Raw genomic sequence first — 16,106 nt, 5'->3', positions numbered from 1 at the left:
CTGCTGTCTGCAAACCCCTCCTTGCTCTGAAGAAGTTAGCGCAGATTGGCTAACGAAACGTGTTAGCGTATCGTCATCACACACGTGATGCCCCTGTGGGGTTTGCAACTCTGAGCATGCGCAAATGCCGAATACTTGATACCGGACTAGTGGGATGCATGGAAGTTGGCGCGGAGTGGAAGTGAGTACACAGCTGGTCTCGAACGGTGGGAGATGTCTGCATGCACGAGGCAGTGAGCTTATCCACAGGTGTCATCCTCCCCTCTCTTAATCCCTGTGATGCTCAAAAGTTACCCAGCTTTCACCCATTCACCTGGCACCTAGATCTTGTCACCTTGTGTTCATCCTACATAGGAGTCCGGAAACCCAGCTGAGCATCATTGGGATTTGCTGTTTAGCATACCACACTACACTACATACTGAACTCTAGCTTGGGAACGGTAACAAAGAAGTCTCCCCAGTTTCACCCAACTGTCCATCCCACATTCAGCCCTCCTGTCCTTCCACAGACTATTACCCTGAGACCCCAGACTTTATTTCCTCTTAGGGCTAAACTCGAGGTTTAAATGGTATACCCTTGTCATGCCTATTTGGATATGGGCGTGTACTTGTCTGGTCTAGTGGTCTGAAATGGGTGACTGTGTATATGTACAGTTCTATGTATTTCATGCCAGTGGCAGCCGGTGCGTTGGGGGCGCAGCGGCGCCGCCCCCCCCCCCCCCCCCATCCATGTGTCCGACCCCCTAATCTACATGCGGGGCGCCGGACGCATGGAGTTCAATGGGGTTTTTTTTTTCTTCTGAAGCACGTGATTAGAGCCAGAGGCTCTAATAGGCTTCAGAAAAGGGTGGACCCTAGGGTCGGAGCAGTGCGCCCCGAGCCCACCCATTGTGTGACAATAGCGAATGAATATTCGCTATTGTCACACGGATCCTCCTCCTGGCCAATCAGGAAGCGGGTCCGAGACCTGTTTCCTGATTGGCCGAAAGGCGAACCTTTGCCATTGGCCAAGGAGGAGGAGGAGGGCACTCTACACTGTGGGCCCTCTACATTGATGGGGGCACACTGTGGTCACTCTGCATTGATGGGGGCACGCTGTGGTCACTCTACATTGAAGGGGGCACGCTGTGGTCACTCTGCATTGATGGGGGCATGCTGTGGTCACTCTACATTGAAGGGGTCACGCTGTGGTCACTCTACATTGATGGGGGCACGCTGTGGTCACTCTACATTGAAGGGGGCACGCTGTGGTCACTCTGCATTGATGGGGGCATGCTGTGGTCACTCTACATTGAAGGGGTCACGCTGTGGTCACTCTACATTGATGGGGGCACGCTGTGGTCACTCTGCATTGATGGGGGCACGCTGTGGTCACTCTGCATTGATGGGGGCACGCTGTAGTCACTCTGCATTGAAGGGGGCACGCTGTGGTCACTCTGCATTGAAGGGGGCACGCTGTGGTCACTCTGAATTGAAGGGGGCACACTATACTTTGATTACTGAAGGCCCCTTTCACACTTTTGTGACCTCAAAGTCATGCAATTTTTTGCTGCGATTTTTGCTGCAAAGCAATGCCTATTACATTTTTCTGTTTGCACCCCCCCCCCCCCAAAAAAAATTTTGAGCACCAGCCGCCACTGTTGCATGTGCAGCTGCTTATCAGCTTTTTAACAATGTTGTCCTTATTTTATGATGATGCGGTGAAGGCTTTTGCATTTCTGCAATTTATCTTTGAATTTATATATATAAATATTTTTCAAATAAAGCTGTTTTTTTGATAAACCGAAGTGTCCTATTATATGATCTACTTGGCGGACATTGTTCCTCCTTAAGCCCCGTACACACGTGCAGATCGTCGGCCGAACGATCGGCCGTCTTTTGTCCAGGGCTGTCGTGTCTGTTGAAAACTGCAAAAGACTGCACACTAATTTTGTCGGCCAACAACAGCCGACTGCAGAAGTGATGTCATGTGATGGTTAACTTTCCTTGTCTTTTTTCTTTTCTGAGCATGCCCAGTCTTGCAAATCTGCTGTCTGTCGGCCGAAATCTGTACTGACTGGCGAACAATCGGCCGTTCTGGTGTCGGCATGCAAAAATTTTAATGCTTGCACGACAGATTCTGTTCGCCCGAAAGTGTGCTGTCGGCTGTCGGAAGCATCACACTAACAAGCCGAAAATCAGCCGATCGGTCGTCGGCCGAATCTTTTCGGCCGACAATCTGCACGTGTGTACGGGGCTTTAATTTATTTTTGTTTTTGTCACGTGGACTGCACCACAATCTGGACCTTGATTGGTCGTGGGGAAAGGCTGATGAAGCTGCTGCAGATTTCACATTATCTGTCGGCTCTGTCTATACCTGCGGTTTGATCCAAGTTAGCTAATCTATTAATGGCTACTGGCCAAGTAAGAGGACTTGTTTAATATAGATCACAGATTGACAGCTTGAAAGAAGTGATCATTTCTACAGCCGGAGAAGCCCAGGGCTCATCTAACCCATGCCTAGTAAAAATGAACAGCGAAGTCCCAGAAGACCCCAGTGTACAGACTGCACAAGTGGTATGTACAGTTTTTCCCAATGGAATGTTTACTTGTCCTCTGGTACAACATTCTAGAGTCATATGAGGCCATCCTATACACTGGAGCTGCATGGGGTACAGAGGTAAGAACTTGAGATGAAGGGTTTTAGTGAAGGTTACTTCATAAAGGATGGGGGGATGGGTTAGGGGTGTAGTTTAAAACCACAATTGTAAAAGAAGAAAAATACTGCGCTTGTACAAATATTAATAAATCAAAGTGAGCTGCAACTATTTAGTGAGATATGCACAATATAAAAATAAGATAAGTTGCGCTAATAGTGAAGGTCCATAAGATCAGAAAACCGTCCATAGGTGAAGTATTAGAAAATCCTTGATGTGATGAACACCACTCTCCTTCACCATAGATGGGCTCTGATAGCACCGCCACCACCACCAAAGGCTAAAATGGTCTTGTAACGGCTACCCAGGTGGTGAGAGGGTATCAGCCGCTGGAGACGTCCTTTTTCCCGGCAAGTCCCTTTGTAGTAATGGAGTAGTATAATCCCAACCATAAGATCCAAGAGGAGAGTCAGGTTCAGCTGTTGAACGACCGGGTAATAATGCAGTAAAATCCCCCCTCCAGGAACGAGACGAAGCTACGTTTTGAAGGGTCAAGAAAAACAACTGTTTATTGAAACAAGAATACAGGCTTTTATACGCCTGGGGAGTATATCAGACACTACTTAAACAATGGCCTGACATCCACCCAGACAAATAGGTAAGGTCATTACCACACTTAACAAAAGCTGCCTCAGCCCAAATCAACATAATGTAGACAAAAGCGCATCGTTAATCAGCAGACATTCCATCTCTAGGCTGGCCATACCTTGACTTCATGGAATGTCCATATAAGGAGTCACTTCCTGGGGCTCACAATGCAAAGAGAGATATGATAGCAGGGAGTGTAAATAACCGAATGGTTGCTGGGAAATCCTTCACACACATGAACCAGGTAAGCACAAATATTCTCTGTCAAAGGTAAGGGTCTGTTACAGGTCTCTTACCAGCTCATACTGACCCCGTTTATGGAGGTCAATAACACTTCTGACTTAATACCCAGCCAGGGCCTGTAAGGCTCCATTCACACCTGAACGTATCGTTTTCAGGCGTTTTTTTGGGCGTTTTTCAAGCGTTTTTTCTGGCGGTTTTTGTAGGTGTTTGGAGGCAGGCATTGACATCCAACAAAAATGCCTGTAATCTGCTCATGTACCTTTTTTGAGCTTCAGGCGTTTTGCTTCAGGCGACAAAATGCTCAGATGTGAACAGTAGCCATTGAAATGAATGGGATTTTGCTTGTTGAGCATTTTGAGACTTCAGAGATGAGCATTTTACGAGCTGAAAAACACTCAGGTGTGAACAGGGCCTAAGAGATCCAGGGTCCTCTTATGACTCCACACATCGATAACCGAATAATACCATCAGAAATAAACCCAGAAATCTAAAAAGCTCCACATAGTGTAAGATCGTTTAACTACTTTATTTGAATCTAAAATATTGCACTTACATATGATGATAAAAACATTGCCTTATATTCAAAACAGCATGCAAACACAGCCCAGCCTTCCGGGCTCGCACTCGCAGTGACGTCAGCACGCCGCTCACCCTATGCGTTTCGTCATATGTTGACATCTTCCGGGGTACTATGAGTCACCGCAATATACAATACAAAACATAACCAAGCCTCGATCTGAGCCTCGCCACTGAACCCACATTCCAAACGGAAGGAAGCTGAACCATGCCTCCACTTAGATTATCTGAAACCCAATAACCTTGTATATTAAAAAAATGTATGTAGATAATGGAAAGCTAAAAACCATATCAACTATAGCGTTCATACTGCAAAATCTAAAACTAAATAATAAAGGAACATCCCTCATCTATCTTCCCCCTTTCTGGCCCGCATATATAAACATTTGCAAACGTCACCTAAATGAGTCAATATGGGACCCAACACTGTTATTATACTAATACCTCCCAAAGGACGTGTCCAAATAAATGAACCCCTGCCCTTATTTAAATATAAATCCACAGGAAACTTCATAAATTGATACAAAGGGGTCACCATATCACAAACTCCAAAAAGGTGACATCTAGTGGCCAAAAATTAGATTGACCTCCATCCCATCATTGGATCATCGTCTCATGACAAAATGACCCCACTGTTTTCAAATAATATATAATAGGTACAAATATTAATACAAATACATTTATTACTAAATAGATTCATACCAGCGCTTCCATCCACCCAGGGGCGGACTGAGAATCAAACCAAGATTCACAAGTGTCAAAGTATATCCCTTACAGGGCCTACTGCCCACAAATTTGTAATGCAGGTTAAGAGTTGTTGATAAATGCATTCACATCTACATCTACATTTAAACCATGTAGAACATAAGATTTGATTCTGTGTATCCAGGCCATTTCTAATTTCAAAATCTCTCTAACTAGAGAACTACCCCTCCAATGAGGCTTGTATTTGTCTATACCCAAAATAAAGTAAGTGTAGAATCTCTATTATGTACAGCTGCATAATGTTTTGATACCAAATGGTTTTAAAGCCCTTTCTGATATTGCTAATATGTTCATTTAGCCTCACCTGTAAGGCTCGTTTAGTCCTGCCCACATACTGAAGCCCACGTGGGCACTGCAACAAATATACTACCCCAGTACTGGAGCATGTTATAAATGGTTCGATCTCAAACGTACGTGAAGTGCTTGTAGAGACAAAATGATTAGTTCTCTTGTTTTTACATCCATTTAGGCCACATACCTGACACTTTCTACATTAATACCCAGAAAGGTTCTGAAAAAAAACTAAATTATTAATAGGAAGGTTGGGAACATTGGGAGCAATTTTATCTCTCAAGGAGGGGGCATCCTTACCTGTAGTCTACTGGGCAGAATCAACTTCAAAACTCCATCATTGCCCAACAAGTGCCAATGCTTATGTATGAGACATTTCCCATTTTGATGTTGAACAGAAAATGTTGTGATAAATGGAACAAAAGGAACATCCATATTATCACAATTTCTGTTAGGTTTATCCTTCAGTAGATCATTTCTATCAAGTTCTAACACTTGACCGAGGCAAGGCAGGGGAAATAAGGCAAGGGAAATAACTTATTATTTGCAATTTATTACATGAAAAGAAGTAAAAGTTTAAGAAATCTGAGAAATTAGGGGTCTTTTATGACATTGTTCCACTAGGGCAGTGCTTCAAGCCCCAACCCTGTGTTATGTCCCACCCCAGATTTTAGGCTCCACTCCTAACTATGGTGGCCATACCATACAAGAAGAAGCAGAGCAATGAAACAGATCTTGCATTACTACACAGGTTTTCCACTGTCCATGGGAGTAGGCTTGGAAGCAAGGAGAAAACCAAATCTCATCACACTGCTGGAGAGTGCCACCTGAAATAAGGTTATCAAATTGCTTTTTGGTAGGAAAAGCTGTGATTATAATGGTCTTCGTTGCTACTTTGTGTCCCAAGGTTGAGTTGGCTTGTATATGCACACAAATGGAAGCTTCTCACCACAGCTTAGTTGACTCCAAAAATTTCCACCTAGGAAAAAAAAAAAGAGTTTAGTGTGACGATGGGTCAGCTTTTAAGTAAAATCTGTGTGAGCCTTAAAGTGTATTTCCACGTTTGCAGCCAAAATTTGGATAACACCTACTTTATATTTGTAACATAGTATAATTTGAAAAAATATTAAGAAAAATTGCATCTTATTTTTTTTTTAAATGCTCTATTCGTGACCCTCCAGCAAGAAAAAATCCTTGCTGTGTGAATGGGAACATATATCAAACAAACAAATAGTTGGGTTTTCTCAAATTTGACTCTAAAAGTGGAAATACGCTTTAAAGAAAAGATTATAATGTTTTCAAACCCCATTGTGAATTTACTTCTCCACATCAAACAGTAAACAAAATCAAGACATTAAAGCGGAGTTCCACCTAAAAAAAAAAAATACATAAAAATACCCCCGGGACAGTGCATTCCACAATGGATAGCCTCTGAACTGTCCCGGGTTGCACTTACCTGCAAGAAGAAATACTTACCTTGAAAATGTCTTCTCCAGCGCTGCCATCTCAGGTGTGGGCAGCTTGAAGCCAGCGCGATCCTTTTCTGCGTCCTCTTCTGTCCTCTTTGGTCCCATGATGCACTGCGCCGGCCCCACCGTCACTTCTGGGGCTGCAGCGTCATCCCTGCACAGCTTCTGGGCATGCCCAGAAGCTGTTTAGCAAGGTATGACGGCGCCTGCACCGGAACTGACGTCAGGGCCGGTGCAGGCGCATTGATTCCTGGGAGCGATGACGTTCAGCTCCCAGGAATTATGGCAAGCCAGGAAGTGACGACGGGCCGTGGCCGCCGAGGGGAGGAAGAGGAAGTAAGGTGATTATACTTTCTTCTAAAATAAGGTAAGTAAAAAAAAAAAAAATTGCGATTATCCATTTGTGTTTCAGGTGACCCGGAGCAAGAAGATGGACGGAGCTTCAATATTAGGGTGGAACTCCACTTTAAGTTTTATATGTGAAAGGAGGGGGGTTGGTGTGAGCCACCAACTTAACCTGCGCAAATGAATGTGATAAATTATATACTACTGAATTAAATGTGGATTCGTGTGTTTTGTGAAATTACTTTCAACCTTGTGAGCTGCAACATAAACGTGGTACACAAGGATAAATGCAAAAATGTGTAAGGTATGGCGCTCAATAAATAATGAATCACAATAAAATGTAAAATTTAAATGAAACCACAAACGTGCTGATAGTGAATGTGTCAAACTTAAGTGCTCGATCAAATAAGAGTGACAATATATAAATCAAGTCTCTGGTGCTAAAAAACATCAAAATAATAGTCCAAATGACAGCAGCTGATGGAAAATCATGGACTTGATAGGAGTGTATTCCTTAAAGCCTCCACCTCCACACGTTCACCCAGTGCAAGCAAATATAACTGCTTACCAGAAATATAGGACCCCCTTGATTATAGGGGGTCATTAAAGCATATTTCTTTCCACATGTGATCCGACCAGACCATACATCAATAGTAAATGGCACTTGTTTGTAGAAAAAAACGCTCTCTCACCATAGAGAGTGCGTAGCCAGTCCAAGGGTTAGATCAGGACCATGACATGGGTAGAGAGAAACAGAAAGGCTCTCATGGCGCAGTATCTCATGATAAAACCATTTATTGTTTTAAAATCACACTTACTACAATCCAACTTGTATATAAGCCTTCAGTACAGGAATCTCGGTTACAAGGGGTAAGAACGCCGCTTCCGCGTTCCACCTGCGTTCCACTTGACCGGAAGTTACGATTGCACGTGCGATTGTAACTTCCGCTCAAGTGGAACGCAGGTGAAAGTGTGATTTTAAAACAATAAATGGTTTTATCATGAGATACTGCGCCATGAGAGCCTTTCTGTTTCTCTCTACCCATGTCATGGTCCTGATCTAACCCTTGGTCTGGCTATGCACTCTATGGTGAGAGAGCATTTTTTCTACAAACAAGTGCCATATACTATTGATGTATGGTCTGGTCGGATCACATGTGGATAGAAATATTCTTTAATGACCCCCTACAATCAAGGGGGGTCCTATATTTCTGGTAAGCAGTTATATTTGCTTGCACTGGGTGAACGTGTGGAGGTGGAGGCTTTAAGGAATACACTCCTATCAAGTCCATGATTTTCCATCAGCTGCTGTCATTTGGACTATCATTTTTATGTTTTTTAGCACCAGAGACTTGATTTATATATTGTCACTCTTATTTGATCGAGCACTTAAGACACATTCACTATCAGCACGTTTGTGGTTACATTTCAATTTTAAATTTTATTGTGATTCATTTTTTGTTGAGTGCCATACCTTATAATTTTTTGCATTACGTTTTATATACTTTACCTCTCCCTAAAAGAAACAAGCTAGCAACTTAAGTTGACCATAAACTGATCAAAATGTGTCTGGTTTAGCGTGGACTTGTCAAACTTCGACCAGCCACTGATAAGTATATTCTGACAGTGGTGGGTGCCATTGTCAGACTACAACGTCCCAGTGGGGGAATCCTCCATCCACTTTGTTTGGATGAATGAATCTGTTACATTTTTTTTTTTCACTCAGTCTGCTGACTGGATGAGAAAAAAAAAATAACCATGTGTGGTCAGCCTTTGTTGCTTGAAAAGATACAAAAAGAAATGTCATTAGGATGCATAAAATGAAACAAACATTTGTATTAAAAAACAGAATTAATTATATTAGGGCTCTTTCACACGGGCGATCCGATCAGATCCGCCTGTCAGTTTTTTAGGCGGATCTGATCGATCCTCCATGCAGCTCTATGGGGCAGCGGATGTCAGCGGAGACACCTCCGCTGACACCCGCTGCCATCCGCATCCGATCCTGTCCGTGAAATCTGGACGGATAGAAACCCTATTTTTCCATCCGTTCAGGGATCGGATGAGAGCGGACAGGCGGTCCGCTCTCATCCGATCCCCCATAGAGAGCAGCGGGATCTGTGACACCTCCCTCTCCGCACTGCAAGCGGAGACGGAGCTGTCATCCGCCGGCTCAGCGGGGATCGGCAGATCGATCCTCGCTGAGCAGCACGGATCCGCCTACGGAGGCGGACCGTGTGAAAGAGCCGTTACTCTTCCTGTCAGCTGTCATAGCACTAAGCAGGAAGGACTCCAGACAGTAACCTAGCATCCAAGGCCATACAGATATAGAATGTTTATTCGTTTTTTCTTTTGTGACCAGAATAAATACAAATGGGAGCCTTACATCCCAATGCTTCTCTTCTGTCAGAGAGAAATTACAAGCAAATAATAAAAAAAAATCAAGCAACCTCCGAGGGTCAGTTCACACCTATGCATTTCATTGCTTATAGTTGTAAAGTATACGTCACTTTGCCTGCACGGGGCTGACCGCCGCAGTATATGTACTTGCGGCGGTCGGCAAGTGGTCAATGCATAAATTGTGATCTGCCATTCTTTTTATGAAGCTTGTTCACATCTGTGTGATGCGTTAACATTACTTAGCCAAAACTGTTTTTTTTTTTTGTTTTTTTTTTTTGTTTTTTTTAATCATTGACACACATTATTAGGGCTTTTGCTGGAATGGTAGTGTATGTCAAGCACTTGTCCAAATAATTTTTTTTTAAAATGCAAAAAAATGTAGATGCATTGATAGAAATCCAGACTTCAGAAGCAAGACTGCCCATTAGGAAAATTCAAGAGTGGAGATCCAGATTATTACAGACATTTCATTTTTTTTTCACCTTAATATACAGGTAAAAACATCTTTTCTGAATCAATTATAAACAGAGTATAGAGTTATATTTACCGCCATGGCAGATGCTCAAACACAACTTTCCACCAAATATTTTGTTTAAAAGGTTGCCCGGTAATTTTAGAAATTTCAATGGAGATCCATCAGCCCAAGAATTTGATCCCTAAGAAAAAGTAACGACAGGTTAATAGCTCCAATATCCATCAGGTTACTACAAACAAGGCAGCCTCAATCCCTAAATGATTTTTCAGCATTTCTGGCACCATGTCTCACGTATACTTCTTAAAGATATGATTTTCTGTGAATTTGTTGCAAAGTTTTTTACCTGAAGATCCTGCCAATAATAGCACTTTCTGTTGTGGGGTGACAATGCCAAGCCCCTGCCTCACATTTAGCAGCAGCGCTGTAAACCTGCCATGTTCACTCCTTTAGTTTGCCATTGAACAGATAGGCAACCCAACAACCAACCGAAGGATTGCCCTTGCAATAGGCAGACATTGGCAGTAAAATCAGTCTGAAATGTATTGGTTTAAGTACAAATGCTTTTTTCATGTTCAGTTTTTCTACCTTAAGGTAATAGAAAAATACATACACAATACACCTACACATTTCCTTTGCCTGGAAGCAATGTTTCTTTATGATCTGGTTAGTCTGGATTGAGAAGTGAGACCTGTCTTACTAGACGCCTGCGTGGGCGGCTAGGTCTAGATTCACACCTTTGCGTTTTCGCTTAGTGTGTTTTCTATTGGAACACATAATTGCATTGGAATGTCATCACATACACAGCATTCTGGAGTTTGTGTCTGACCTGTGGGCATCCTTTAAACCAAGTCATGCAGCTTATCAGAGGACCCCATAGAATTTATGGTATCAGAATTAGAACTGTCTTGTAATTTTATCAAAATTTGGTCTTTAACCTCCCTGGCGGTCTGATTATGTCAGAATTTTTGTGCTAAAAGCGGTACATTTTTTTGCATGGAAATATGTTGTTTTATATTTTAGGCCTGTAATTCTTAGGAATAACTCACTTAAATCTGTACAAACAAGAGTCTAGTAGACATCCCGGGTATGATAAAGTTTGAAACACAAAATCATAAATTATAATGTAATAATAATAAATTTCATCAAATTCTTCATTGTTTTCAAAGTGGAGATATTTCATTATGAGGGAGAATCTGTATTCTGACTGAGCCAAAGAATGGAGTAGCAAGTAATGCATTGGTTGTCCAATACCACTTCTGCAGGGGGTTCCCACACCACTCCCTGAAGAATTATTAGGCGCAGAAATTGCCAAATGTCATCTTTGGTCACTGGTTCCCACCACTTTCTGCATCTTGCAAACTTCCGATGCGTAGCGCATTGTTGCTCTTTGTACCGGTTTTTCTCTGTAACTATCGGCCTCATATCGACCTCATCGGTCAGAAATAATTGTAGGTATGCCAAGGGGTTGTCATGGTCAACATCAACTTTCATACCAGGTGCTCTAGTAAAATGGAATCTTGGGGGCGCTGTCTCATCCGTACCGCAGTCAATAGAGCACCAAGTTCGCACATCACTGAGCTCAGTCGCAGAATCGTCGCTGTTGTCACTTTTAGTACCGGATGACGAATTTTCCCACGAATCGCTATTGCTCAGTTCTTCAAATATTCCTGATTCACCGTCGCTGTTTTCCAGTTCGTCCAAAAACGCTTTTGAGCTGAAAGAATGCTTTTTGGACGACATGGACGTTACCAAATTTCCAGCCACAAAGTACTGCAAAAAGTACAGGCAGGGCACTGGAAAAGCCACTAGGCAAAATGGCATGATACAAAGTTGTAATCCTAACAGATTACACTGTATCATGTCATTTGTTTTTTTTAATCTCCCGCTGGTTCCACCCCCCTGCGATGTGGCGCTCGCAGGAAAGGGGACCGGAAGAAGGTGCCGGCATTGGCCGAACACACAGCGGGAGGACAGCGGGAGAATGGTGGGAGGATGGCTGGAGGATAGCTGGGGAGGATGGCGGGGGTTCGCAGGGGAAGGTGAGTTTGATTCTGGGGTAATCCAGAGTGTGGCTCTGGGTTACCACTTTTGGCACTGAATATTACCCCACACTCGGGAATACCGCTAGGGAGGTTAAAGCAAGGTTACATGCACAGTTTTAATCAGTAATGTGCTGGGCCCCAAACAGGGCTGGACTGAGCGGTAGGCAGAAGAGGGGGCTTCTTGGGTGCTTCAGCAGGAGCAGGGATGTGGTGCTCATGAAGTGGGGGGCACTTGACCGTTTTCACCTTGATTGCTAAAGGGCCTTTTTTCAGCATTTGTTCCAAAATACCTCTACATGTTCTGGGGCCCGATAGTTAGTTTGCTGTTTTCTTTGGCCCTGAGAGAACCCCATAGAATTTTTGTGAGGATTATTGTATGTGTTAACAAGTTGGGTTTGGTGGGTTTAAAAAAAAAAAAAAGACTGTAGTGCTCACTTAGAATCTTTATTCACAGGATGCATACCTTGGGGTTGGACTATGAACAGAATCCGTTATAAAGGAAACATAAATGCTGCATTAACTCTGCTCATTTTCTGAAGATACAAGCTGTCTAGCTGCCAGACTTGGGGTTTATGACATATATGGGGCCAGCAGAGGTGTAACTAGGGGGTCCAGGGCAATGTTTTATGGGACAACTTCAGCCTTAGCACCGGTGGTCAACCTATGATGCACCCTATTTAGCTACAGTGTATACTACCACTGGTGATCACTATTATTGAACAAGTTGTAGCCAGGCACTATGAATAGTTTACCGCACAGCTTGTGGGCTGGGCAGAGCTGCTCAGAGATGTTTCTTCTTCTTTTTGGGCCACGGCCATACTGTCTTTGTGCTGTATGCTATAGAAGAGGATCTTCTGGGGGGCTGGCTTGGTGGGCGGCTAATATGGCTGCTTTCTGAAGGAGCTCTGAGCCTGCAGTGGCTCACAGCTCAGTTCCCTACTTCTTCTGACTGTAATTATAGGCAGTGACCAGGCACACCGACCTTCTGTACTAACAGCCACCCGCAGCATATCAGATTTGTTTTTTTCTCAGGCATCTTCCCGGAGCAGCCTACATGGAGAAAGAATACAGCAAGGACTCACAGTCTGCCACATATGAGTCAGTAATAAATGAATATGCTGCGGACTTACATTTGTGGCTATGACCAAGATAGCTGACAACATAAAAGCCACCTTTTGCACTCCCATTACAGATCTCAAGGCAGATATTTTAGTCCACACTGAACAACTTAGCTCTGCTGAACATGCTGGCAAGCAGAGGGACAAGGATATCAAGAGGTTGGAATAAGTGAATTACACTCACTCTCAACATTTGATCAATGTGAACAGACACCTAGAGGATTTAGATAATAGGGGTATATGTAACAATCTAAGGGTGAGAGGGATTCCTAAGTCCATCAACGATGTTTAAATCCAACAGGCTCTGCGAAAAGTGTTAAATGAATTATTGAAAAGATCGGTTTATATATCTATTGAGCTCACAGGGCCCTAAGAGAAAGGGGTTCGGACATTGCCCCACCATGGGACGTTATATGCTACCGACAGAACTTTCCACTGAAAGAGGAGATACTCTTTAAAGCTAGGCAGAATTCTCAAATAACAATCAATGGTGAGACTATTTTGCTTTTACAGGACCTGTCTCAAATAACACTTAAAAACAGGAGAGCTCTACGCCTCTTGCTAAACACTCTGAGGGAAAAAAAACTTGCCTTACACATGGAAATTCCCTTTTGCACTTTTGCACAAGTGTCACGCAGAATGGCAAGAAATTTATACTACGCACACCTGAGGACCTACCAGAATTCTGTGTCAACTTACAGATCCCCTTTGTAGAATTACCGAGGGGGGGGGGGTAGCAAGAATTTAAGCTCCCTCCGCACACACCAGGAGCCCACCCAGCTCTGCTCTGACATCTCCTGACAAGCGACCCAACAAGAAGAGTAGATGTAACCACCATGGAAGCTTAGGACCACACAATCCTGCGATCCGTTTGAAACCTGCTAGAATGGATGATGACACCTGAACTAACACGTGTACCTCTCGTTCTGTTGCCAACTATCTACTTAGTTACATAGTTAAATAGAGGTTGAATATAGACATCAGTCCATCCAGTTCAACCTGTAGAGGCATGTGTGTGTGTGTTTGTGTGTGTGTGTGTGTGTATGTATGTGTGTCAGTGGCCAGCTCATTTCCCATAACCCTGAATGTTGTGATCTGTGAGATGCAAGAGTCTTTTAAAAGTACTCTCCGCAGCTACCACCAATTGTGGAAGAGAGTTCCACATTCTCACCGCCCTTACAGTGAAGAACCCCTTATGCAGCTTAAGGTTAAACCGCCTCTCCTCTAATATCATTGTGTGGCCACGTGTCTTCTTGCACTCTTTGGGACTAAATAGTTTTCTGTTTTACTGTTTGAGGTATATTCCTCTAACTATTCTGTTGCCCTTTGTAGTGGTCCTTTACTCAGATTGATTAGACCATTTTCTCAACTAGCTCTTTCTGACACAGACATGGTTTAACCTCCTTCCAGTTAGAAGGGGAGTGTTTTCTATATTCCCTTTAGGATCCATGCGTCAGGTGCAGGTTTGACCTTACTCTGCACAAGAAACGATTGAATGGAATTACTCTGCTATTACCGGTTAAGATGTGATTTAAAAGTTCATGGTACTCTTCTTATGCATATGGTTTAGTTTGTTTGGTTATACCGGTTAACCTATTTGATTACTTCATATGCTAATCTTATACACAGGATCCTATGTCTCTATGTAACCAATGGGGTGCCACTTTGGAACATTTTTGAATACATGACTGCAGCTGGCTATTTTTTCTTTTCTTTTGCTTTTTTCTCCTCACTTGGCTGCACACGGGATCTTGTCAAGATCTTTTAATTGTGCCAATATTCTTTCGTTAGGCATCCCGGGGGTTACACTACAGTGTGTGTTTCTAATATCTGTTTTTGAACACTTGTTCTCAATGTAGATCTCTCTAATGTAGTCCTGCCGATGCACATCAATGAAGAGGGGGTTAGTTGCCTATACATGGGCATTTCTTGGCAGATAGTTTTCTCTTCCTTATGATTCAATGGCACCTAATATAATTATGCCCACACAAGGTAGGGCAACCACACACTCTTACTTTAACTTCTAGGTGAGCCATAAGCCTTACATCTCCGCTCATTGCTTAATCTTCCTACACATAAGTGATATTCACTTTGGTTCAGAGCCATTTCTCTGGTGATTCTCCTATTACGTTTGCCTCTATTTACATTAGTGAGCCTAATAGGTTTTATCTTTAGGTGCTTACTGTAGTATGGTAAGCAACGGGTTAAGTTGCTGTCTGCAAAATGTTACAATTATGTATATGTCTGGGAGCTGGGTGTGGCTGAAGTTTAGTTGCATGCGTGATGTTCAGTGAATAAAGAAGCAACCTGTACAGCCTGGTCTGTGGTAATATACTACATTTTGGCGACGAGGATGGCTAGCTTTCTGGATTTACCGGCTATCGGACCGTTTGATGTGTCTGGAGACCACACTAGTCTCTCACAGCGCTGGGACAAGTGGAAGAAGGGATTTCAGCTCTATGTTATAGCCACAGGAGTGACTGCACCTGCTCAGAAGAGAGCCATGCTGCTGCATCTAGCTGGACCTCAAGTTCAGGACATTTTTGAAACCCTGGGAGCAACAGGGGATGATTCAGACTATGAGACAGCCATGAATAGACTGAGTGATTACTTTGAGCCAAAGAAAAATATTCCCTATGAAAGATATAAGTTTAGACAGGCTGTGCAAGAACCGGGAGAAACCACAGACAGTTATGTGACTAGGCTGAAATATCTGGCAAAGTCTTGTGATTTTGGGACTGTAACTGAGGAGATAATCAGAGATCAGGTCATAGAGAAATGCACATCTGTGCACCTCAGGAGGAGATTATTGAGAGAACCTAGTCTCACACTTACTAGTCTGCAGGAGATTGCAAGAGCCATTGAACTGTCTGAGCTCCAGGCTCTGCATATTGAAACCAAGGACACTGCATCTGTCAATACAGTCTCCAAACCTACCTATAATAATAGGAATATCTGGAGTAGGAAAGAGTTTTCCAAAGAGGACTTTACATATAACCTGCAGTAAATGTGGCAGAGAGGGACACACAAGTCAGGACTGCACTGTGGTACAGAATAAAATGTGCTATGCTTGTGGAAAGACAGGTCATTTTGCAGCT

General features: G+C 43.2%; 1 protein-coding gene across 1 annotated transcript in view; it reads right to left on the bottom strand.

Annotated features, from left to right (window-relative positions):
- Positions 1–5,861: 5,861 nt before the first annotated feature.
- The window catches only part of LOC309564540 (dromaiocalcin-1-like), a 53,266-nt gene continuing 43,021 nt past the window's right edge, over positions 5,862–16,106 (bottom strand). Inside the window, exons 5-6 of the mRNA XM_082269182.1 lie at positions 9,921–10,029; positions 5,862–6,138 (exon numbers count right to left, since the gene is read on the bottom strand). Of these exons, the coding sequence (XP_082125308.1) occupies positions 6,050–6,138; positions 9,921–10,029 (198 nt within the window). The 3' untranslated portion in view covers positions 5,862–6,049. The remainder of the gene's footprint in view (positions 6,139–9,920; positions 10,030–16,106) is intronic.

The sequence above is a fragment of the Pelophylax lessonae genome, assembly GCF_965119305.1.
Source record: "Pelophylax lessonae genome assembly, chromosome: 9".
Classification (NCBI taxonomy): domain Eukaryota; kingdom Metazoa; phylum Chordata; class Amphibia; order Anura; family Ranidae; genus Pelophylax; species Pelophylax lessonae.
This window is presented reverse-complemented; position numbering and strand designations above follow the sequence as displayed.